This window comes from Neopsephotus bourkii, unplaced genomic scaffold (assembly GCF_033783945.1).
Source record: "Neopsephotus bourkii isolate Nb327-2 ecotype Australia unplaced genomic scaffold, CSIRO-AGI_Nbou_v1 NB_1292, whole genome shotgun sequence".
Lineage (NCBI taxonomy): Eukaryota > Metazoa > Chordata > Aves > Psittaciformes > Psittacidae > Neopsephotus > Neopsephotus bourkii.
This window is the reverse complement of record NW_026901776.1, coordinates 7,321,193-7,347,282: the sequence shown is the minus strand read 5'-3', so window position 1 is coordinate 7,347,282 and position 26,090 is coordinate 7,321,193. Positions and strand designations below refer to the sequence as shown.

Sequence of the window (26,090 nt, the reverse complement as noted above, 5' to 3'; positions counted from 1 at the left end):
AAGCACCTCTTCTGCCACAGACTTATCTAGTAATGGCAAGGTTTCCAAGCAGGCAGCTGTCTGGATTGAACAGATCCAAAAGCCGAGACTGATACTGGGTGTGAGAAACCAAGGGGAAACTCTTTCTGAGAAAAGATCAGCAGAAATTTGTCAAAGAAAAAAATTATAGAATTCCCTAATTTGTCATGGTGGACATAGTAGACTTCCAGTCTACCAGTGCAGTCCTCAATCCACAGCTTTCTGGGGCATTCCTACTCCTCTTTTCCCTTTCCCCCCCTTCTATTTTACCTCTAACCTGTAAGACAGAGTCACTGTTGGTAACTGAAGCCCTGTAGTGCATCACAGATTCTCTTGTTTTATTTTTTAGCAGTATGAAAGTCTCTATAAATGTTTGCTCTGTTTTCTGACCTTTAAGAAGAATGCAGAGCTACTAGATTCCAATTTTGTTTCAGGATTAAATATTTAACAAATCATGAAGATAAGCTTTTTTTTCTGTAGTGTTTCTTGAAAGAACGATGGTTAAGAAGTATTTTCATGATAGGTATGCTAGTCATTTTAATTCTGTTTCTAAATGTTTCTGTACAGGGAATTGCTACAAGCAAAACTGATAATTTAATATAGAATCATAGTATACCTAGGGTTGGAAAGGACCTTAAGATCATCAAGTTCCAACCCCCCTGCCATGGGCAGGGACACCTCGCTCTAAACCACATCACCCAAGGCCTCATCCAACCTGGCCTTGAACACTGCCATGGAGCATTCACAACCTCCCTGGGCAACCTATTCCAGTGCCTCACCACCCTAACATGAAGGAATTTCCTCCTTATATCCAATCTAAACTTCCCCTGTTTAAGTTTTAACCCAATATACTGTATGGGAACTCAATGCTCAGAGTGAATGACTAGCCTTTGTAACTAAATGTCACACTGTAGTTGCCGATTTGGTAGCTACTGTTAGTACCAAGATTGATCTGCTGTAGTCTGATTTCCATCTCTGACTACTAGGAGTAGTAGTCTGTGCATTTATCCAGCTGTTAACTGCTTTGACCCTCTGGGATTTAGCTGACCCCGTAAATGCTAGCGTTCATATGCATGGGGACCCTGCAGTTGCATTCAGGTGTCTGTAAGCCATTTTGGTTTTGTAAGCTACTGCATGTGTGTTTTTGTTATCTCTAGTATCTCACAAATTTTATGTGCAAAGGTATATTCTGAGGTATTCTGTGGCATTTTGCAGCTTCAGCCAAATAGTGCATCTGGAAGTGGTGCTTTGGAACATGATCCATCTTCTATTTATTTGCGTATTCCTGCTGGTGAAGCTGTACCTGGTCCCCTTCCATTAGGAGTATCTGTCATCGATGCATCTGTGGCTCTCTTTGGTGTGGTTTTTCCTCATGTCTCTTACAAACATAGGTCAGTTTACATCAGTGTTCAATTTCAGAATCTAACGCATTGTTCTCTGAATAATATTATATCTTTTTTTTTCTTTCTTAAAATAAGAATCTACTTTAATATCAACTGTCTTTAAATTCAAGTTTCAGTATTTGGTGTTCATTGTGTCTTAGGATTCCAGTGTATGTCTACCCAGTTTAGAAATAAGGCAATTTCCTCAGTTTTATTCGTTCTGAAGATTAGGGTTCAGAGGTGGAGACCAGATTCTCCTCTCCTCCATGTAACTGTAGTAATGTCTTTGCAACCAGAATTTCCTGAAAAAATACCCACTGTAATTAATTTCAGATCAGCCTTGAGAACATAGCAGCACTATCCATTGAATTTAATTTGGCTTCCACGAGCAAGACCATTTGATTTATACTTAGCAAAAAATTTTACCCGTGATGAAAAAGAGCGAATGGAATTCAGCTGATTTTTCCTTTGTGTTTTGCATTACCTTTGCAGAGTTATGAGTTGTCAGGACTACTTTTGTCATCCTGTTTAGCTAATTCATCGCTGAGCATGGAGTGAAAGCAGCTCTAAGATGCATTTCAAATTAAAATTATCCTTCAGTGCAATCCTGATGGGAACAGTTATTTTCCTACCACTCAGTCTCATTTTGCAGTAAGCTTGAGGCCAGCTTGCAGTATTTCAACTTGATCTATATCAGTTCTTAGCTTTGGAAAGATTTGGCTGGGAAGCTCTTGAGTAGCTAAAAATGCAGATTATTCATTATACTTCTGTTCTTGGTATCCTCTAGGGAGTACTCCTCCTCCCAGTAACACCTTCTGGCATGGTAAAATGGGGAAGAATTGAGGTTAAACAGGGAAACTGATAGGAGCAATAACAAGAATGCAGAGGGCAACACTGTTTTGCATGGCAGTGGAAAGGCAACTTTTTTTCCACTCTTGTCCTCATAGCTTTCTAGTTATACAGCCAAAAGTATCTGAAAACTCCCTTCCTCTTGGTGTTTTCTTCAATAGAAATAGTAAACATCTGTGGATGAGCTAAAAGACGCAGCAAAGGGACCGTTCAGAATAACAGCAACCTTTCTACCTAAAGTGTACCTTTCTACCTAAAGTGTACCTTTCTACCTTCTGCAGTCCCTGAAGTGTAGCTTCTGTGACTGAACTTAAAACGCCTTTTTATGTGTGGGGTTTTTTACCAGCTGTGTTTTAGTTTGTATTTTGAAAGAGCATCACTTAATATTATGTTCTTTCCTTTGTTTTAGATTACAGATGTTGGATCACTTTGCTGAATGTGTCAAGCAGGCTAAAGGTGTTCGCCAGCAAGCTGTGCAGCTTAATATCTTTACTGCTGTTCTTAGTGCCTTGAAGGTAAAACTTGTGAATTTGTAATGGATGCCAAAGCTCAACAATTTGATTCATCGATTTGTAGTCCATACAAAAGGTTGTTAGAAGAACATTACTAAAGTTACCACTTAAACATTCAAGTTTCAAAATGCCAGAACTGAATTTTTTTCAGATATTGGCATAAGCTGTTGTCTGCATTTATCAGTACAGAGCAAAGATGTAGTCAGCATTCTATAGTATTTACAATTTCTTAATTTTTCAGTCCTGTGGTTTTATTTGCACTGTACTGGTGGATTTAAAAACATTGTCATACGTGCTGAAAACTGCCCTCACGTTATAGAGTATTGTGCAGATGAGGCTTATATAAAAAAAACCCAACAAAATAACAAAAAGGGATTTGGGTTTTCATTTTGGATGTCTTAATTTTTTCTTAAGACTCCCTGATATTGCATAGAATTATAGAAGCTTATGCCTAGTCCCACTGACTTCACTTTGAGGTCTGTGTTCTCTATCTACACATGGAAATCCAGCCTCATGCCATCACGTTAGGAAGCTAGACGACAGAAAGTCACAAATGATATCCCTCAGAAATACTTGCTTTCAGTGAATTGCATTGCCTCAAGGCTTTGTGGAACACTGTCTTAGAGTGTAAGACTTCCATTCTATTAGGCAGTTTTTTAAAAGAGTTTCCTTTTTTCTTGATGCTGTTTTATATAGTTTCCAATTCGCGAGTCTGTTGGACAACACCTGTCATTGTCATACTTGTTCATCTGCAGAGCAACCAAGTCCTGCGCACTGAGAAAGCTACCCCGTAGATGTGCCAGCCTGTAGCTCAAGATTGGATGAGTTTCTTCATGTCTCACTTTTGCCATACAAAATCAGCTGCCTAGTTTAAGCTGATTGTTACTTCGGCTGCACATCTTTAGTTGATGGCAAAATACACTGGCTAAACAGCATCTCTCTTGCTTTGTTCTTAGAAATGTGAACCATGTTGCTACAAGTTGAAAAGCAGATTTTGAGACAGATAATCTGGAATTTCCAATACCATGCTAAATGGCCAAAGAACTGTCAAAATTCAGCTGAAATGAATATTTCAGAAGAGAAAATGAGAATCAGTTTTTTCCTCTATAATGCATAGTGTGTGTACGTTACATGTGTTTAATTATTTTTCCCAATGTAAAAGACTTGGTGAAAGTTGTAGTGAGAGGTGATGTACTATTAATGAAATATGGGAACCGAAGAAGCTGCAGAAGCAGTGGTTAATTTTATTTGGTTTATTTGTTTGTTAATTTTATTTGGTTTATTTATTTGTTAATTTTATTTGGTTGATTTATATGGTTTATTGTTCTGTAAAATATTCATATAACAGGCTGTATAAAAGTTTGCAACAATGTGATCATTAAGCAAAAAATAATGTACATAAAATGTCCGTGATTTAAATGACTCTTGCAGAAACATAACTGTGCTGGAGTTTCCTCGTCTCACAGAGAGAGATGTTGCAGTTAGATTTTACAGCTTCTCTTTTTCTGGAGTATCCTGTATAAACCTAGCTCAGATTCAGTAGCAGCAGAGTGCACATAGCGCTGTAATGCATTTGGTAAAAACGACTGGTGCAACAGGTCTTCTGGTATGTGAAATAGGCAGAGTGTTGGTAAATGTAAGACTGTGCTGTTGATCCTGAGTTTTAAAAATTTTCAACAAGTATATTTTAGGATAAATGACCACAAATCTAAACAAAAAGTGAAAGTGCATCATTTTTAATGGAAGGTCTCAAATACCGTAAGCTTGTTTGTACATTTTCCCTTTCTCCCATGCTTTGGAATGTTTGTTTTTTTAATGTTTTTTTTTTTTTTTTTCATTCAGGGTTTAGCTGAGAATAAAAGCACTTTAGGACCAGAAGAAGTCCGCAAATCTGCTCTGACATTGGTAATGGGTGCCCTTGATAATCCTAACCCTATTTTGAGATGTGCAGCAGGTGAAGCTCTTGGCAGAATGGCTCAAGTGGTTGGAGAAGCATCTTTCATAGCTAGAATGGCTCAGTACAGTTTTGATAAGTAAGTTGGTTTTGATTCAGAAAAGGAAATAAAAATATCATTTAATGTAGTTTGGAAGATTCCTCTACTAAATACCATACTGATTATTCTCTTCTCTTCATGCTTGATTGCTATGATTATGTAGATCTAACAAACCTTCAACCAGGGTCTTCTTTTGATTTCTTTAATGTGATTCTTCCAGGAATAAAAGCAGAGTTGTTAAACTAGTTGGAATGTGAAATTCTACCAATGAATAGTTTTTGATGAGTTACTTGAGAGTGACTAAACTGCTTCAGATAGATAAATGCAGCTTATGCTGAGTACATTTGTAACACAAATCGTGCAATAGTGGATCTGTTTAATCAAAACACCTTTACATATTGATGTAATTTATCTGCTGGCTAATGGTTAGATATAATCCACCTTCCCCCCTGGCCGCCCTCCCCACCCCGGATGTTTATCCCAGGTCTTTAGAAAGATGCGTGGTAGATATAACAAGACCATGTTTCCCAATTTTTGGCTTAAGTTTAAGACATCAGCCTATCTGTGAATCAGAATGCACCTGCTTCAAGGCTGCAGCCCATGTTTTTGGCTGTCCAGTCTGTATGCGCATAGCCTCAGCTCAGCTCTTTTACCATCATTTTATCTTGTAATAAAGTACGTCACCTTTACCATCTTTTCTTGAATTTCTATTATTAGGACTATTTACTTGGTTTCTTATCTAGGATTCAGGTTGCTAGTTGTTGCCGGTCTGTTCACACTGTCAAATATTTTTTTTATATTTGAGATTTGCATTTAGTTTGTTGTTCACTGACAGTTAAAAGCACACTTTCCTCTCATATACAGACAACCAGGACAAAACCTCAAACCTTTCTTTGTTCTAATTAGGATAGCCACTTTTTGTTCTCTTCCAGAACCCCTGAAAAGGTTTTAATTAAGAAGTTACGTATATGATATGATTCCAGAAGCAGAAGTATTCTGGAAAAGACTCAACAAGTCACTACTTCATACAACTAGATCATTAGAATGCTCTTCATTCTGGTTTAATTTCATTAATAAAATATTACTAAAAAAAAGAAAAAGAAAAAAGCTTTATTGGGAAAGTCACAAAACTCAGCTGTAGAAGAAAATAGCTGTATTAAAAGTTACTCAGTTGACTTTTCAGTGGAAGTTGTAGCTGTGGATTTCTTTGTCATTTCTCAATATGTGGTGGTGTTTTTCAGTTCTTGATTCCTTTTCACTGCAGTGGTCTAGTGATGACTTTTCTGATTATTAAGTTAGTCTGCTATGAAACACTGGTAAGCACTAGATGCTTTTCCTGTAGCCTTTCACTTCCAAAACTCTCCTTCATCTGAAATCACTCCTGCTTGTCTTATATGTAATCCAGTTTAATACGGATTAAGTACACTGGTTTTGCTTTTGTTGTAAAGGCTTTTCAAGGTCTTGCAAGGTGGCCTGCAGAACTTTTAGTCATTTGCACTGTTAAGGTACTTGAAAGGTTCTTTGTAGCAAACTGAGTCAATTACATGATTTCCTTTTATTTAATCATTGGTAGGTTAAAATCTGCTCGAGATGTTGTATCAAGAACAGGCCATTCTTTGGCTCTGGGCTGTCTCCATCGATATGTTGGCGGAATAGGTTCTGGACAGCATTTGAAAACCAGCGTTAGTATTCTTTTGGCTTTGGCACAAGATGGAACCTCTCCTGAAGTCCAGGTAAAAACCACAATCACCACAAAACTATAAAATGTTCAAGATTAAATAAAAAATAACATGTTCAGATGCTCTTTAATAGAGCGTCACATACAAGACAACTCATACAGATGTAGCATGTGCCAGGGAGCATGAAGAAAGTGGAACTTTACTTATGAACTTATACAGTATAGAATCCCAAATATGTACTGCAGTCAAAATGTAACCTCTCTGTTCATTAGGGAAGCAGTTGCAGTTCAGACTCGCAAGTGTCTGCTTGTCAGTGGCACCAGAGTAATTCACTGTGGGTATATTTCTAGCTTTACCGTAATTGCAAAGCAAAATGTGTTAGTTTTACCTTAGCTGTAGAAAAAGTTTTAATGACTGGCTAATGGTTAACATGAGTTACCTGAGTCTGGGGTCATGAGCAGTAGTTTTCTTTGCCAAGCAGTTTCTGTATATGTAACACTGTGAATAGAGTATGGCACTACATCATCTTTGGGGGGTTATATTATGATAACAAAATCTGTTGCAAGCCTACTGCAGTTAGGGGTCACAGAAAGGGGACTAGTAAGAGCCAAGTCCAAGGTAAGGGAAAAGTGGGGAGGAGTTTCTGTCCACGATGGACTGTAGACATGTGAAGGCTCATAGGAGGACAGATTGACTGCTAAAGGTTGCTGGTAGAGTACAAAGGGGACTAAATATAACGTTGAAAAAGCAATGCATTTGGAGCTGTCAATTAAGTATAAACACTGTGCAGTTCATGAAGTTTCCAAAGTTGAAAATACTTGGAATTTGGGAGAATGTATTGTCTTTACTCTCCCAGGAGAAATTTGAGGAGTCAGTGTCTTGATATGCCTTTACTCCCTCTTAAGTATCTGTAGATGCTGCTGTAAGAGGACGGGAGAGCTAGATGGACCAGTACATTTGTCTTTAAAGAAGTTAAATATTAGAGGGAAAAGCACTCCCCCACCACCACCCCCCCCCCATGAAATCTATCATAGCACTAGAATAAAAGAATTACTTCAGAAGGAGAAAAACAAACCCAAAACCCAACCACCTTTGGTTTTGGTGGGTTTTTTTTGTTGGGTTTTTTTTTTTTTTTTTGAGTAAGAACATGTGTCTTGTCTGTAATTATTGTTCTTCAAAGATTATGTTGTAATTGCCTGATATAAGAGGTAATTTCGCAAGTTTCTGCAAGGGAATGGTTATCTGAAATTGTGACTGGCTGTTACGTGTTAGCAATAGGAAGTTGTGTGCCACCTTTGAGTAGGGGCACTTTATACCCACAGATTGAGAAGCTGAAGCCACTGGTAACTGTACAGAATCATACTTCCACCTTGGTTTAAATTGTTTACTTGACAGAACATAGACTAGAGTAGCTTCTTTTTCTTTTCCTCAGTTAAACTCCCAGATGATTGCTTGAGATTGAGACCTCTGGAACACATCTGGAGTCAGAGTAGCTAACTGGAGATGTTTAAGCAAGGACATAACAGTTTGCATACAGAATGATTTAAATTTCCTAAATGTATTACTGAAAAAAAACCTTTTTTTTTTGTTTGCTAGACCTGGTCTCTCCATTCGCTTGCTTTGATAGTAGATTCTAGTGGACCAATGTACCGTGGGTATGTGGAGCCAACTCTGTCCCTAGTTCTTACTCTGCTCTTAACTGTTCCACCATCACATACGGAAGTGCATCAATGCCTAGGCCGATGTCTTGGAGCTATAATAACTACCGTTGGGCCTGAGCTGCAAGGTTAGTAGGAATTTGAAGTGAAACTAAAAATCTAACTTGCATAAAGATCATATATTGCAGTCTCAAAGAAAATAAAGTTTTTGTTGCAGTTTCGGGTGGGGAGGGAGTGGTGTTCACAAAGTCTGTTACAGTCATGCAAGCAACCTCACTTCTGATCATACTTACGACTACTTGGGGCTTTTTTAACTGCAGTTTGAGGTTTGTGTAAAGAAGTTGCAGTGGTGTATGGTGTTCTGGTTAATGGCAAATCTGCATGGAAGGTAAAAGGTGAAGAACACTCTTGCTGCATACTTTGCTGTTGATATTTTTGTGTATTGGTGGGGCAAGAAGCAAGATTTTTTTCCTCCACTTTTTTTTTTTTATAACACAAGCAAGAGTTTAAGTTTGACATAATTGATAATATTTGATCTATAACTCATTTCCATTAATTCTTGATATTCTTAGGTTGCTGTACCTTTCTTCAACTGTAGTTTTTGTAGAGTATTTATAGGGTGGTCTTTGATGCAGTGGCAGAGAGCCAGTGCCTAGGAAACTTTCAATAACTGGGTTTAAATTTGTAGCTCTGAAGAGTTTCTAGATGGTCTAATTGAACTTGTGTATCTGTTTTCTAACCTTTTGATCTGGAGCATCATTCACTTCTTAACTAAACAACAGCTTATGTAGAACGTCTTCTGCAGGTTACATTTTTCTGTAATTCAAGATTTTTTTTATAAACCTGATGCAGGTTAATTCTCAAAATACAGAATGGGATTATTTTTTGAATTAAATATTGTTCTTTAGAGTTCGTGTCCTGTTATAGCAGTGCAGCTCATCTATTGAGCTAATTAAAATTATGTGCATGTTAGCTTAAAAGTTATCTGATATTGTAGGAAATGGTTTGGTGCATGAAATGTTATCCCTATGTATAGAATGAAGGAGACTTTCAGAATTCAAATTCAGGTTTCATGTCCTGGGAAGATTTTCTCAAAATATTTCTGACTGAAGATAATTGATCCAAGGTTTCATTTGGACAGGACAAAAAAGATACTGGAGTACTCCATAGTGTTTCATTGAAGTTGTGTAGATAGTTTTCAGTAGGAATCCAGAAAAGTTGCATGTTAATCTGTGAACTTTGAAGCATTAACAGTTCTTGTTTCTCAGAGGTTTAAAGCCTACAGTTGCCATACAAAAATTATCCTGTGTTAAGAGTATTGTGTTACATCATTAGGTAATGGAGCTACAATTTCAACAATCCGTTCTTCCTGTTTGGTGGGATGTGCAATCACACAAGACCATTCAGACTCGCTTGTTCAGGCAGCTGCCATATCCTGCCTTCAGCAGCTTCATATGTTTGCGCCACGGCACGTCAACCTGTCCAGTCTGGTTCCCAGTCTTTGCGTGAGTACAGAATGCATCCGTTTTGGTCCTCAGTTTTATGTACATGCTTAGCAGAGGACTGAAGTACTTAACAAGATGTCAGATATGCCTATATGTTATAAGCAAGTCATATTTGCAAAAACACTAGAGAGCAATAAAGGATGCCTGTCCGCAGTCCATTTTAGATCTTTTTAGAATGCTGCCCAAATTGAAATCATAGGGTCTGATTCTCTTTCACCCTCAATAGCACAAGATAGCAAGCATTTATATGACTGAGTGAGAAGATGCTGAAACACTGTTTCCTCTAACTCACTGCACTCCACAAAGGGAAGTGGGTGAGCTGAAGAAGAGTGGGTGATTTTGGAGTTACTGTACCACTCAGTATAGTAGATGCTGAGATTCAAATTCCTGTGCTGCTGCTGTTAGTGTTGCTTTCTCCTTCCATTAATGTTTTGTGAGCAAGTCTTGGCTTGAGGCTGGAACCCAAACCACCCAGTATGACTGTAAGAGGAAAGGTGCTGTGTGTGGGTGTGCATTTTGGTAGGATTTTTTTTGTTGTTGTTATTACTACTATTTGAAAAATTTTTAGAGGGTTCAGCAGTCCAATGTCTGTTGGCCATTTTGTGACATTTTCTTGACAGTTCTTCGTCTCGTTCTTTGTGGAACTGGTGGGTCTGTGTTACCTGAAGGAGTGTCATCCTACTTAGGTCAACATTGGACCTTTTTCTTAGTCTGACATCCTCTCAGTGTACATGCTCATCAGCAAGCACTGACCCTTGCTTCCTGCACCTCCCTTCTCTGGAGCACTCCTGGGAGTGAAGTGTGTTCCTAAAATGTGTCACTTGTCCTTTCACAAAATTTTGCATGGAGTGCAGCATACTCAAAAGTAGCATGCCCTTTTGTACAAATAATATGTACAACATGACAAGCGATCCCTATAACCATTTACTCTGTAAGTACCCATGGGTAATATTACAATGATGTTCATACAGGACATCATTTTCATCATGTTCATACAGGACATCACAAAAATCTTCCAGGGGGTTTCTGATGTCTCTTTCCTGTTCCTTTGTGGTCCTCTGCTAAACAAAAGCTGTTGTTTTTCTTCTCTTTTCTCATATTCCTTACTTCCATACTTAGTGTGGTAAGTTTTCCTCTGAATTGTCTTGCACATTTATTTATACTGCAGATACGTAGGCAAGGTTTGCCTTACCTGCCCCATTAGGAAACTTCATTGTTTTCTAACTCATTTTTAAATTGAGTTAATGCCAGGTATCAAAATTAAACCACACAGTTCCACAGTCTAGTTTCATTTCTTCTTCCTGCATTGGCTATCTAGCCACCAGTTGTTTGTTTTGTAACTTAAAATGGGGAATGCTCTTTCCATTAATTAAATCCCCCAAATGTTCTGTGGTTTAGTTCCGTTAAAACGAACTCAGTGTGGTATTTAGAGGTTCTTTAAAGTCTGCCTGTTTTTTCAGGACTAAAATCTTATATATTCATATGTAGAATAAAGTTCTACTGTTCAATTTTTTTATAAACCATACAACCCTTTCATTTAGGAAAGCAATTTCCATCTGCATAATAACTAATATCGAGGAAGCAAATGTGTATTTGGTTTATTAAAAACAAATTCCCTGGGGTAAATAAAGAATCAAAGTTTCTTAAAGTGCAGTCTCTTCTGCTGTAGAAAAGCAAAGAGTTCTCTGTGCAGCTACTTCCTCTTGGGAAAATAGGGACCATGTACGCTTCTTCTCTAAGAAAAGTATTTGCTTGTACTTGAGGTGATTCAAAAGGAATTAGAAGCCAGTATTGGTTAGTAAAGAAATATGAAGCTGTCTCATTGAGAGGCATCTATAAAAATGTATGGCATAAATTGATACAAGTTTGAAATAGACGTTTTTGGTAGTTATCATGTGTGGTGCACCTGATTATGGCTTTTTGTTTAAAAGGATATTATTTAAAGCTATAGCAGAATAGGGGGAGTGTTAACAGATTGGCAAGTATAATTAGGCAAAATCACTGGTGCAGCAGTTCCCATATTTAAACTCTTATCTCTTTAACCGGATAACAGCTGTCAGCTCTGTATATGCCAGCTTTATATTAATATTTGTACATTATAAAAAATGCTTACTTTTGAACTTTCAATATCTTGTAAAGAGCTTGGCACCCAGCAGCTCTTGCATGGGCATATGACTGAAAAATAGAATGCTGTTAGTCCTTAGCAGTGCTGATTTATTGATATTGGGGTGCAGCTGTTCACTCGCCTGTAATGGTTCTGATTTGTAGGTTCATTTGTGCAGCTCCCACTTGCTGCTTCGCCGGGCTGCAGTTGCATGTTTACGGCAGCTTGCTCAGAGGGAAGCAGCAGAGGTTTGTGAATATGCCATGAGCTTAGTGAAAAATGCTGGAGAAAAAGAAAACAGTAGCATCAGTAAGTATTTCTTTCATGTGGCCTTTTTGTAACAGTTGCGTGCACTGGTGTGTACATGTATGTGTGGGGGGGAAAACCCCCAACAACAGAAGAAACCCAAAACTGGCCCTTCCAGTTCAAATAACTTCTGGCTGCACTCAATTTTTGAATTTCACTTATAACTTCATTTTTTATTTTTAATTTATTTCTTGGTATTGGGTTTGGTTTTGATTTTTTGGGGGGGTTTTCTGAAGTAATACTAGGAGGTGTTATTTGCCTTGCAGAAAGCAAAGTAAGTGAATTGCTGTATTGAAATTTTAGTAGTGTTTGTATAGAAGAAATTCAGTAACATCTTGGTGTATCACTGTCTGAACTACACACACACACAAATACACAATGCCTGATTTTAGTCTGTTATGCCGAATTTTAAAACTGAGTTACTGATTTCAGAAAAGATTCCTCATTATCATTTTGCAGATATCAATCCTTTTGCACCAGGAGCTGGTTCTCGGCGAGACACTCATTCCCGGCATCAGGGGATTAATATAACAGAGACAGGCCTTGAAGGTGTCCTTTTTGGAATGTTGGATCGGGAGACTGATCGGAAGCTGTGCTCAGACATCCATGATACTCTGGGACATATGCTTTCATCGCTGGCAGTAGAAAACCTTTCTCACTGGCTAATGCTTTGTAAGGATGTCCTTGCAGCTTCCAGTGGTAAGTATTCTACGTTCTCTATTCACATAAAGGACAGTATGTCCTTAATATTAGCATTTTCTGGCAATATTTGTGTGTAGCTTCTCTTTTATCTTAGTTAAGATGTAACTTGTGTATAGAACTTTGATTGTAGTTCATTAAAACTTTCTTAGAAGAAACCATCAATGTTATATTAAGTTTTAGAACATTGACCTGAAGATTAAAAAGTTAACTGCCTTGAAGTAGGATTTCCAATGGAGAAGCGGTGTGATTATTACTCTGACATTTCAGTATCTTAGCAGATACACTCTTTTTAGCCTTTTATATATCAGGATCATACTGAAAGAAGAGTGCTGTATAAGCTCTGAGCTTTATTTGGTGAGGTTTTATGAGTTACTTGTGTGATGATGGGTTACCATGGTGATGAAACTTTTGCTTGTTGTTCAGCTTTGCAGATTTCTTTGCATAGATCTTGTCCTCTGAGACCTTATTCCTGTTTTGCTGCTTGTAGGATGGTTGTGACGCAGATTCTGCTCATTTCCTTTGCATTTATACTTGTTTATTGGCATACTGTGAGTTCATTGTGAAGCTCTTTCTAAATGTTGCCAACTTTACGTTAACTAATGAGTAATGCTGCCAATGATTTCTTTATGTAATGTAGTTTCCATATATCAACCCAGTGAGAAGGACCTGGTTTCTCAAGTTTGAATTAGACAATCCTTTTTTTATTTCATGTGGGATGGGTTTTAAAGTTTTTAACATGGTATTCAATCTATTATTTATTAATAGCTGAAATAATTTCAGAGAGAACCATATTTAAATAAACTTGTCAGCTGTACTTCGAACAAGCAGCCTCATAGTGAACTCCTTTGATCCAGCTAACTGGTATACGCACAAAATCTGATTTGCTTTTTAAACAAAGATTTACAAATCAGACACAAGAGGTCCTAGATGCCTTCCCAAAACACTCTTGTGAATTGGCATCATCCATGTTTGATTTGCCATAGCCTCTTTCTTTATTGAATATCTTTGCTCTTCAGCTGCTTAAATTTGGACCCCATAGTTGGGGTTGGTTACCCTTGCAATGGTTTCTACTTGTTCTCCTCTAATCATTGCCAGAGTAATTTTTGTCAGCATCTTGGTGTTTTGCTAATTTAGACCTTGTCATTGAGATTTTATGTTCTCATTTCTGAATAGTAGAAATGCATGTTTGGTGAGTTGGGTTTTTTTTTGTATTTTGGTTTGTCTTTCTTAAAGTGATCCCTGAGGTAATTTCATTTTCTGAAATGAAGACTCCCAACTACACTTAAAAAAGAGAGTTTTTTGAATGGTAAACACATTTATGGGTGCCATAAACTGCCTTACTTGGCTGGATATCCATCTCATGGCATGGAATTTTGTAGTTTTGATTCAGTTTAACATGCACTCCAGCTTTCACTTGAAACAGGAGCTGAATAGTTCAAAGCCAAGCTTTGATTCTGAGCCTGGTAATGTCATTATTCTGTTTATTAGCAATTTAATAGGTTCACTTTCAAAGCTGAGACATTTAGATATGGGATTCAGCTGTAGTTGGTATCTGGAGAATTAACATTACAGGGATTTATTTTATACCATTTAAGCCAAATAAAGGGTAAGATAGCCAATATTAAAGGTGAAAAACATTTACTGATTTTCCTGTGCCTTTGAGACTTTTACAAATGTTGTTTCAAAAGAAGAATTAGTCTGTAAGGAAATTCTGAATATGTCCTTAGCTGTCTTCTATGAATTGTAAGAGTGGGATTTTTCTTTTTAATTGTTGTCTGTTGTAGACATGAGCACTGCAGCTCCTTTGGGCGGAGGGAAGGATGAAGAATCAGAGAAGAAGGATGAGATGGATGATGATACAATGTTTACCACCTTGGGTGAAGAGGATAAATCCAAGCCTTCTGTAGCACCTCGTTGGGCGACTCGTGTGTTTGCAGCAGATTGTCTGTGCCGAGTTATCATGCTGTGTGAGAATGCCAACAAGGCTCACTTTGATCTGGCACTGGCTCGCTCAGCCAGACTTAAAAACCCCAAAAGTAATTACAGAGTGTGCATGTCTTGGGTTTGGTTTTAATTTTGTATTTTATTTTATTTTATTTTAGACATTTCTCTACAGTTTAAGTTTACACAACCAAGAAAAAAAATTTGAAAGTTATCCTTTCATTCAAATGGTTAAAACCAAAGGAAATGGCTAGCAAAAGTCATTAAAACTGTAGTTGCATAACCACATAGTAGTTAACCATACTATGAACACAAGTAATGAGGTTTACTGAAAAATACAAATTCTCACAGACTGATTGGCTTGGAAAAACTTAAAGCCCTTAGAATTTGCAAACCTTTTCTCCAGTCTGAAATGGAAGCAGTAAATGTCTAGCTAAGGGTGAGCTGGGAACAGTTTCTGAATATAATGTAATGACAGCAATGAATTAGACTTCAGAGATGATTTTAGCATCCCCAGACCAAAGGGATGCCAGGAAAAAAAAAACAGAGATAAGGCCAGGTAATTATTGCTGTGGTTGCAGAGAGGGATGTGGGAGGGAGTTAAAATAACACAGGGACACAGCTGCTTTATAAAGTCAATTCTTTGGATATCTAATAAGCAGGATGAATATTCACTTTTCAAGCTCACATTTTGAAGGTGCATTTATGAGTTAGAGGATCAGAATTGAGGGGTCAGAGGTTACACAGCTTTGTGAAGAAGTGTTTTTTCTAGCAGATAACGGGAAGTTTCTGCCTTTGAGTTGTCTGTGTGTGTTTGTTCTGGTGCCTAGTGGTTGTTTGCTTTCACTCATGTAATGCTCACGAAGACTTTGTGTACATAGGATGAATATCGTGAATGTCCTAGAATGTGGTTGTCAGTCTTTTCCAACATGCTTCTGAAAACTTTCAGCCACAAAATAAATTTTTCTTGAATTTGAAAAAATAAATCTGAAAAAATACTTGAAAATAGGTAGAGCTTTTATAATTTGTGGGTTTTGTTAGTCATCCTGGATATTATGTTTTTAAATATATATTTTTTTATTAGTTGTGTAGCATTTGAAAATACCTTGTGCAGTTGTACAGGTGTTTTCAGATTGAGGCTAAGGAAAGAAATAACATTAATAAATTGAGGAAAATAACCCTTTCAGAAATGTTACTGAGTTATGTATTGTTCTTTTCTGTATGTTGTGTGCTGCTTGCGTACAGCCTTAGATGCGGCTTTTAAGAGCAAAACTATAGGCATGCTCAGTTTTCAGGTGTTTAAACTTGGCGGCGTTTTCCACAATCAGCAGGGGTCGCTGTAAGCATAGGACTGGAGCAGGAGTTGCCGTGAAGATTTTCTGTAGGATGGAGGGATCACTAAAATAAGCTTTACTTAAATATTCTGCTCTCTGCTAAGATACTCTATTCCTTGTACTAAGATGCTCTAATTCCTATATATATTTCGTTTCAAATTTCTGTTTAAGATTATTTTAGGAATTAAAGTTCTTCTATCATTTTTAAGGGGTGATTGGAAAGGGGAAGGAAAAAAAATAGGTTATATTCTTTCCTGCCTTTTCCCATAACCTAAATGTGGACCTTTGAAAAAGAATACATAAAATTTGTACATGTCAATGAGGAAAATATTACAAATAGCCAACATGTCAGATATCTTGTAAGTTATCAAATAGTTCTTTCTGTTTTGTTCGTTAGATGACTTCCTGGTACTCCATCTCTCTGACCTTATTCGAATGGCATTCATGGCTGCGACTGATCACAGCAACCAGTTACGAATGGCGGGTCTTCAAGCTCTTGAAGATATTATCAAGAAATTTGCATCAGTTCCTGAGCCAGAGTTTCCAGGCCATGTGATACTGGAGCAGTATCAGGCTAATGTGAGACCTCCTTTATACATTCAGGAAATTGTCTGTTTGTGCCAATACGCCAGTATTAGCTTTGTGAACTTTTTGTAACTTCATAAGGCCTATGAAGAGATTTTTGTGTGTGTGAAAATGTACAGAAGAGATGCTTCTATTTACATCTTCAAAATTTATTTGGCATATCCCTTCCTATGTATTGTAATTTAGTAGCTGACAAAAGTAAAAATTTGGTAGCTACTGATTCTTGAAAGCCAAATATTACAAGTTGCATTTAATTTTTTTTCAAGTGTGGCATTTTATTTGTAGAATTAGGAATTGAAAAATTAACACTGGTTCAGCTGTAGGTTTAAACTAATATATCTGTTTCATAATCTGGGAATTAATGAATATACTTTTGTTTAAATGAAAGCTACAAAAGTATAGGAATGGGAGGTGTGCAGTTGAAGATCTATTTTGGGGTATTATTGCTTTAGTTTGTTGCATAGATTAATCTCTTTTGTTTTCACTTTGTCTTTGGGATCTTTCCAAATACTTTCTAAATGCAGGCTTTCATACTTTTTACTTCCTGCCTTTTTCTTCTTTTTCCTCTTCAGTGCTGTAGCTTCCGCATTTTTGACACGGTTCCTTTTGTTTCCAAAAACATTCTGCCTTATAATAGCTGCCAAAAAGGCTTTTCCTGTCAGTATTTGTCATTTTGGCAATTTGTGAAATCAAATGTTTATGGTTGGATCTGCATCACTATTATTCTTTTGGACATCAAAAAGTCAACAGTGTCTTGAGCCTTAGCATAACTTGCACCTGTAATAGTTGAATGATTAAAAGGATACTCTTTAACAAAAGGAAGATAATACCGCAGATTGGGCAAAGGTAGCTGAGGCTTAAAAAGGCAGTGGGCAATCAGGAAAAAACTGGTTTGCGGCTTTGTTATTGCTTAAATGCCATTGCAAATGTCTGTGAGACAGCAACAGTAGGTTTAGGGTGTAACTGAAATGCTAAAATTAGCAATGTTATCTTGCGTTTCTATATATGTGCTGAGTCTTACACAAGGTGAGATAAAGGATGTTGCATCACTGTTGTAGTTGGATTTCTAAACTTTTCTTCTATCAACAGGTTGGAGCTGCTCTGAGGCCGGCTTTTTCCCAAGATACACCATCTGATATAACTGCAAAGGCCTGCCAGGTACAGAGGAAAGTGTTTGGATAGCATAAGCCAAGGTGGTTTTTCCCCTTTTTGGAAGAAGTATGCCAAAAAGAAATGGTAGCAAATGACTGGAAAATTTTGTGAACCTAAGCTGTGATATGTTTGCAACATCTGTTGAGTCTCCTAGTAATATATGTTGTTCCTCAGAAGTCCTTTTAGGGAGCTGTATCAGAAAATACTTAGTCTTTCTGAAATTATGTCTGCATGTCAATTCTACATTTGTTTCTAAAAGAAAAAAGTAATTCTGGCTTACTGAGGCCAGTAGCAGTGTATTCATTGAGATGACTTTCAGTCTGATCAAATATTTGGATTACTGATAATTTACCTTTAAGCACTAAACTTCCATTTGGATCAGTACCCTATTTTACATTTTAGAAGATCTGACCATTCTCATTACAGTCATAGTAAAAACCTCAGTGAAAATTCAGTGAAAGGTTTTTGTGTGTGTGTGTTTTTTCTTGTGTGTAGTCTTGTGCTACTGTAGCTTAAATTGGCTGTGGGCAACATCATTGCAGTAGTATCTGGTATGTGGCAGATAATACTGTAGTTTGAAGCAGCAGTTTAATTAGCTGTTGAAATGATAACTTCGTGAGTTTTGTTCAGTAAATCTTGGTTCAGCAGGACTGTGATTGTGGTTTTGTTTTATGCTCTTAATTTCTCCTGAAACTCGTAAGGATAGATTAAGTAAGGCATAATTTGGTATCTATACATAGGAAAAAATATGGACATTTTGCCTTACAAAACATTTGTGTGATTAAAACTAGATGAAGAGGCAGCCTGTGTGAAAACATGTAACATTCCTTGTAATTTGTCAAAATCTTCCCTATTCCTACTAGTTTGAAAGTGGATGTGTGGGTTTGATCCACTTACAGGATCAAATGGATGGTGGTTACATTGTGTCCATTTAATTCAAATGAAAAATGTCTGTGCAGCAGATTTCATATTGCTTGTTCCAGATCTAGAGCTGCTGGTTCCAGATCAGAATCCAGTTGTTTATAAAATTTCATTGCACTCATTTCTAGGTTTTCCCTTGACATTAATGATCTTGAAAGCTTTCATTAGTATGGCGCCTTAATATTCAATTTGAGGAGTGTGGGTTTTTAAAGATGTGCTTTTATCGATTGAAGTTCCATTGTAATATGCTTTACAAATACAGTTTCTGTAACCACTCACCTGAGCGTTTCTGTTATCATTGATGGGGACAGAAAGAAGAAAACCTTGGATATTTTTATATTAAGCAGGAAGAGAGCTTCTCAGGTTTCTGTGATGGTTGTTTTGGGGTTTGTTTTCTTACAGTTTCTGTGGGTTTTTGGGGGGGACGATTACTTTTATTATTTATTATGTTGTTTGGGTTTTCTGTTAATTCTGAGCTTTGTTGTTCAGGTATGTAGCGCTTGGATAGGAAGTGGGGTTGTAAGTGACCTGAATGATCTCCGCCGAGTTCACAACCTTCTTGTCTCTTCCCTGGATAAAGTGCAAGCAGGAAAGGGATCTTCTAGCCAGCTTTACCGAGAGAGTGCAACTACTATGGAAAAACTTGCTGTTCTGAAAGCATGGGCTGAGGTAAATGTTGACCATTAAGTCTTTAAAAGACTGAAAAAGTTCTGCAGCATAATAGCAGCCTCACACCTCTCTGGCTGTTGTACCACTGAGCCTTGCACCTGCCCTCCTTGTGTTGCGATTCTGTTCCTGGGATGTTTTCATCTTTTTATCTTTCTCTGTTCCTTTTTCTGCCATTCTGTCAATACATACTTGCAGTATGGTTTGGTTGTTGTTTTACTGCACTTTTCTGTATCAAAGTATACACTCACACCCATGCATCAGATTTTGATTCTCCTCCCATCTTACTGCTCTTAAACTTAAAAACCCCCAAACCAAACAACCTTAAAATATATTCTGTAAAAAAATTGCAGTTAATTAACTAGGATTATTACAAACTCTATTTGTCAAAGTGTTCATAATAAATTACAGGCTTAATGTAGATACTGCTGGCGAATGGCTGAAATACTAGCAATCTATTTACAAAAGACAGAGTTGGCACTATTTACATTGCCTGGCTTCCTAAAACGTTACTTGCATGCTGCAGATCTACATATAATTACGGAAAATGGTATTTTGATTTCTTTCAGTATAGTACTTAAAGACTTGGGGTGGCTTTTTTTTTCCCATTACATTTTTATGGAAGTTACTTTTGAAATTACAAAGGAAAGTATTAACATTTCATACTGGAATTTTCAGCTTTCATGTGGAGCATCTGCTGTGTGAAGACACTTCTGTTATATTCTCAAAAAATGCTTATTTTTACTGTATTTTTCTGATATTTCTGCTTATTACCATATGTATGTAAGGTTTTGAAAATCCTTTTCTCTCCTCATAGCATCTATCAAAGATGAACATATACATGTTCTTGTAATCATGTAATACACTTGAAGCCATTTTCATTTCTTTATGAAACTTAATCTGCTCCCAGAAAGTGCCGATTACTCTAATTTATTTAGTAGCTCTTAATGTAGGTCAAAGAAATCTTTGCAATAAGGATGCACTGATTTAATGAAATCAGTTATTTAAATCAATATGTTTGTGTAGAGCAGCAGTAATTGACACTCTTTTAGGGGAAAAAAGAACGTGTAGCCAGATAGTTTTAGGAAAGTGCCATTTATGCCCCTAAGTGTTACATACTGCTAGAAATAAAAGAAAAAAATATTTAAGTAAAATGTAATTGTATTTCAGGTATCTTTTCCCCAGTCATTTTCTAGTGAGTCTTCTGTCTGGAGCCTATTACTTTCACATGGGAAAGGCTGCTGCTTTTTTCCTCCTTAGGATCTCACAGCATGTGCTTTAATGTCTGTTTTTCTTCTAGGTGTACGTTGTTGCCATGAAAATTAAGAAAGAAGCAGAGACCAAGCCAAAACGTGTTTTAAAGAGCACAGAGGAAGATGAAGATGACTTTGGTACTGTAGATGAGTTGCCACCAGACAGTTTGATAACACTTGTACAACCTGAGCTGCCTGCACTTAGCCGTCTCTGGTTAGCTGCACTTAAAGATTATGCTCTTTTAACTTTACCAGCTGAATTTGCTACCCAGCTTCCACCAGATGGTAAGCACTGGAATTACTCTGTGTTGTGAAAACCAGAAAGAAATCCTTATTTGGGACTGCAAATCACTATCTAAATTATATGGTATGAGTGTTTTTTACGCAAGTGATAAATTTCTGCCCCTGTGCAATAAGAATGTGTGCTTGAAATGTGTGCTTTTTTCCTTCAATTTGAAATGAATATATGCTTTATCTGAATCACAGAGATCATTAAAATCATGTCTTTTTAGAATCAAGAATACTTCTACACCTCTTTGGTACCAAATGCAAAAAGTTGTTTACTATAAGAAGAACATAGCCCTTGAAATCAGAGTGTATCTATGTTTTATAGAACACTCAACTGAGTAAAATATGTGAAAAACACTGCAAGACCTTATGACTTTGCCTGCCTTTCTTGCTCTCTGACTACTGTTCTGTAATGGCCATTGCACTTTCTTATGAGCAGCTAATGTTGCTCCTTCACAAGGAGAATTGGAATGCACTGTCACTAACCAGGATTGCATCTGAATATGTGCAGCATCAAACACACCCAGGGTAAATAAGCTTAGAGAAAGTGGGTTTTGTCTATTATTTGCATACAGTTTCAGAATTTATCTTTGCTTTGCTAATTTAACAGGGGGAGCATTTTACACTCCAGAAACAATTGATACAGCTAGACTGCATTACCGGAACTCCTGGGCTCCCATATTACATGCGGTGGCGCTGTGGCTAAACAGTACAGGATTTAATGCTTCAGAGTCAACTGAAGAGACTGCTGCAGCAATGCCGAATTCACAGAAACGTGCTACATCCATTATGTTAAACCAGACACCTGGAACTCCACCTACCACAAAATCTTTGCCAGAGATAAACAAAGATCGAATGCACTTAATTTTGGGTAAGTGTTACAAGTTTGGAGTTCAATAGCAGCACATTATGGTGCAAAATGCTATGGGAGTAAGAAAAGCTAGTTTGTTTGAAATCTGGAAAGCTTAAAATGTGTCATGTGTCCAGACACTAATGTTTTGAAATATCTCTGCCTGCTGTCTTTATAGCTTTGACAGAATTGCATCTTATTGTGTGATTATTCTGATCTTTTTTTTATAGACAAGTTTTATATCTAGTTTATTTATGTAACTGAATCAAATGAGTCGCAAATGTTCTATACTGTACTGTAATTCAGATAGTAAAAAATGTTATGCTTCAAAGAAACAAAAGCTGTAAGGTTAATTAAAATACACACCCTCATAAACCGGAGTTCAGTAGGCTGTTATTTGACAAGTTGCATAGCATAGCTTTTGCATCAATTTTTCATCTGTGAGTAACACTCACTATTTCCCTTTGCTGTTATCTAACAGCTTTAAGAGGCGGATGTGATCACTTATTTTAAGGAATGCCAACAGTTTGCTGAGATACCCAGATACGTAAAACCAGAATGAAGTGCTGTATGTATAATTTGAATATTGCATAATTTTTGAGGTTTAACTTGATCTCAGTTATATTTACATTTAAAAGAGCTCAATAAAATAAAACTCAGTTTACAATTGAAGGATACAGAAATCTGACTTAAAGATCTTTAGAACGAAGTATGGATTTCCATTCAGTAGTCTTAAGTTGCTTGCTGTCACTGTTTATTAATTTTCCTGCCAAGTTTTAGGGAAGACGTGATGCAGAAGAGAAGTCTAATACAGTCCTGCTGTTTCTAATATATAAGCTTTCCTTTCTTTAAAGGAAGAAGAATAGAGAAAAAACGTGCATCTTTCTAAAGTTGTTAAGAACCTGCTGTACTTACAAAGAAAACAAACTTGATTTTATGATGATATGAACATTCTTTTTAATTATTGCTCCTTTCAGGTGTTAGTATACAGTTTCTGTGTTCCCCAAGACCTGAAGAGCCTGTTGAGCATGTTACATCTTGTTTACAAGCACTTCATACGTTATTGGATTCCCCTTGTGCCAGGATCCATATTGCAGAGGATCAGGTACTGTATAAGCATGTTGAAACAGTTGGCTTTTCTAGGTCTTGGTCTCTCATCTGTGATGATTACAAGAGCTGTAATTATTTTTGTGTGAGAAAAAATATTTGCTCATCATAAGCAAGTGACATAACAATTAGGAATTGTTAAGTCCTAATTAATTTTATTATGTGTGTTTTGTTCTACTGTAGCTCCTTGGTGTTGAACTCTTGAGTGTACTTCACCGACTCCTCCTGACCTGGGATCCTCCTTCAGTCCAGCTACTGGTTACAGGAGTTGTCCAGCAGATAGTAAGAGCAGCTCAAGATTATTTGCAGGAAAAAAGGAACACCCTAAGTAAGATTTTGAAAACACTGCTTGCTTTGCAGAGTAAATAAGCAACAGGTTTTCATACTGGGAAAGGAACTCGCACACATTTAGAATATGGTTACACTGAGGAGAGTGCTGTGTATTCAACAGATACTTCTGATGTATTCGTAATCTTACCTGCTGATTTCTTAACTCTTGCAAGATATTTTTCCTCTTCTGATCATTCTAGTGGTTATTCTTTTCATGTAATAGTTTTAGTTCCTTTTTCTTGAATGAGTGATAAAAATTATACCCAGCACACCACTTCAGGTCTTACTAATACATTGCTCAACTTCATTGATGTTTCTCTATTGGCTGCCTCCCTATAATTTCATTTACCTTTTTTCTGATGTTTAATGGTTCAGCTCCCAGTGTAGAGCCTTGTGCATCCCTGGCACAACTGGTTCATGAGGTGAACTGCTACTGGAACCAGTGTGAAAAAGTTGCCTGCCTAGGAGATCTTGCCAGGAAGCAGAACAGACTTGCATCTAGGTTCTTACTTCACTGACATTCAGGGTGTGTCAGCAACCGGGAGCTCTGGGAACAGGGTGTGCAAACAGGAGCACAGCAGTTGGCATGGAAAGGCATGTTCATGCAGCCCAGAAGCACTGCTCAAGACATTACAAGAGCTAGAATCAGCATAATGATGGCAATGACATACAGCAAAACAGTCTGCTGACTGGAACAATCACCTCTGGCACATCAGAGGTCTAATGACCTGCTGAGAAATTCAGATAGAAGTCCTGATGTGACTGGGGCTGGAGGTGACATTGGTCTCACATGTGAGATGGGAAGGAAATGCATGTGAAGATGAGCAGATTTGGTAGTGTCAGGAAGGGCAATGGAAGAATGATGTGTTCTTCACAGAGATCTTGCAGGTGCAGGAGCCTGTGTGTCATAGAAGGAGGGGCAGCCATAAGTTATGCTGCAGTGTGTCCCTGGAGGATGAGACTTGCAGAGGTGGAGGTTGCAAGGTTGTGATTTCAGCAATAAAAGGCTTAATCTCCAGACATCCAGTTTGAGAACATTAGAGTGAACTGGCAAGAGAAGAGAGGAACAAGCTGTCAAGAGTAGGTATCTGGGCCAGCCATCCTACTTTGACAGATCAGAACTGATACCACTAATAGGAAGTGAAAGGTGGTACAGTTCTGTGGCAAACTCAGTCTTGTTTGCCACAGGCTGCTTAATCAAGAAGAGGTGGGCAAAGCCATATTAAGTCAACTGGAAGAAGCCTTCCAGACACGTGCTGGAAGTACAGCACTGCAGGATGCTAACAATCTGAAGCCTTCCAAAGCATATGAGACATAGTTTTTTTCACTCCGGATGTTGGGCAGTCCAGATAATGGATGTGCTCACTTGATGTGCTCCTCACAAATACAGAAGAAATTATTTGAAGGTTAGTGGTAGCTGTGGCTGTAGCAATCATGAGATGGTGGAGTTCCTGATCCTGACAAAAATGGAGAAAGTGAGTAGCAGAGCAAAAGCTTTGGCCTGACTTAGCAGACTTGGGCTTGTGCAAGGAGATTGCAGACAAGTTCTAGTGGCAAGCTTCCCAGAAGGGCAAAGGAAAGAGATCCAAAAGTGCAGGATGCCAAACAGGCATGGCAGGAAGCTGATTTTACCGAATGGGAACTTCTGACTGTACTCAAATGTGTGACAAGGAATTGTATGGATGGTGGAAGCGGGGGCAAACTGCCCAGGGAGACTACTGAAGACATCTGCTCAGGCATGGAGGAGTGGAATTAGGAAAGCCATGATTTGGCTGAAGCTGAGACTGGTGATGAATGTTAAGTGTAGCAAGAAGGGCTTCTATAGATCCATTGGCAGCAAAAAGATCAAGGAAATTTGGACCTGCTGCTGAATGGATTGGGTGATCTAATGACAAAACACACTGGAGGAAAAAACTGAGGCCACATCTTCATTGCTTAGTGCTCTGGTATTTGTGTCTAGTGAGCAAGTTTAGGAGAGGTAGTTGTGACCTCCGTTAGGTGAGCATCAGGCTAGGGGCTGCTTAGGTAAAAGCTGGACATACCATGGGACCAGATGGAAGGCATCTGAGGGAGCTGGCTGATGACATGCAAAGGCTGCTTCAGTCATATCTGAAAAGCTGTGGTGCTCAAGAAAGCTTTTCAATGAATGGCAAAAATTAGATGCTATGTCTGGCTTTGAGTAATGAAAGGAGTGAGGCAGGGTTTGGGGCACCATCTGCCAGTAAGCCTACTGAATATATTGAATTTTTTTTTTTTTTTAATTTTTTTTTTTGAGGAAATTCTCTTGGAAACCATTTCTGGGTATGTGAAGTAGAAGAATGTGATTGGAAGTAGTGAGCACAGACTTGCCAAGGACAAATAATGCCTCATCACCTTCTGTGATTAAATAACTGGCTTTGGATGAAGGAGGAGAAGTGAATATTGTTAACCTTGACTTTTGCAAGACCTTTGACCCACTATCCCCTAGTATCATTGTCAGGTTGGAGAAATGTGGACTGAAAAGTTAGAGAGTTAACTGGCTGGACAGCTCTGCTTGAATGGAGTTTGGCGATTCAAGACTAACTGGGAGCAGGTTGCAATTGGTGTTCCTTAGAACAGTTCTGTGTTGAGTCCGCTACTGTTAAACGTCATCATTAACAACCTGGATGATAGGACAGAACATATATCTTCAGCAAATTTGTGGATGATACCAAATTGTGCAAGTGGTGGAAACACTGGAGAGCAGTGTTCCCTTTCAGGGGAATCTTGAGCTGCAGAATTGAGAACCTGCTGAAGTTTAACAAAGACAAATACAAAATCCTGCATTTGGGATGGGGTAACCCTGTGCATTCATATAGGCTGGCGGGGGCTGACAGACTGTGTAACAGATTTGCCAAATAACGAATGTGAATCTGTGGTGTGCCTGTGCAGTGCTGCAGACTGTTACTGGGCTGCATTAGAAAAGCATGAATGGT

General features: G+C 37.8%; 1 protein-coding gene across 2 annotated transcripts in view; it reads left to right on the top strand.

Moving 5' to 3' along the window:
* Positions 1–26,090, top strand: part of HEATR5B (HEAT repeat containing 5B) — a 51,240-nt gene that overhangs the window by 12,741 nt on the left and 12,409 nt on the right. For both annotated transcript variants that reach the window (XM_061365871.1, XM_061365872.1), the window contains 16 exons: positions 1,234–1,409; positions 2,659–2,764; positions 4,604–4,794; positions 6,329–6,488; positions 8,031–8,220; positions 9,428–9,597; positions 11,866–12,010; positions 12,467–12,706; positions 14,494–14,745; positions 16,382–16,563; positions 17,659–17,727; positions 19,132–19,311; positions 20,609–20,846; positions 21,460–21,720; positions 22,677–22,804; positions 22,990–23,134. In XM_061365871.1, the coding sequence (XP_061221855.1) occupies positions 1,234–1,409; positions 2,659–2,764; positions 4,604–4,794; positions 6,329–6,488; positions 8,031–8,220; positions 9,428–9,597; positions 11,866–12,010; positions 12,467–12,706; positions 14,494–14,745; positions 16,382–16,563; positions 17,659–17,727; positions 19,132–19,311; positions 20,609–20,846; positions 21,460–21,720; positions 22,677–22,804; positions 22,990–23,134 (2,833 nt within the window). The remainder of the gene's footprint in view (positions 1–1,233; positions 1,410–2,658; positions 2,765–4,603; positions 4,795–6,328; positions 6,489–8,030; positions 8,221–9,427; positions 9,598–11,865; positions 12,011–12,466; positions 12,707–14,493; positions 14,746–16,381; positions 16,564–17,658; positions 17,728–19,131; positions 19,312–20,608; positions 20,847–21,459; positions 21,721–22,676; positions 22,805–22,989; positions 23,135–26,090) is intronic.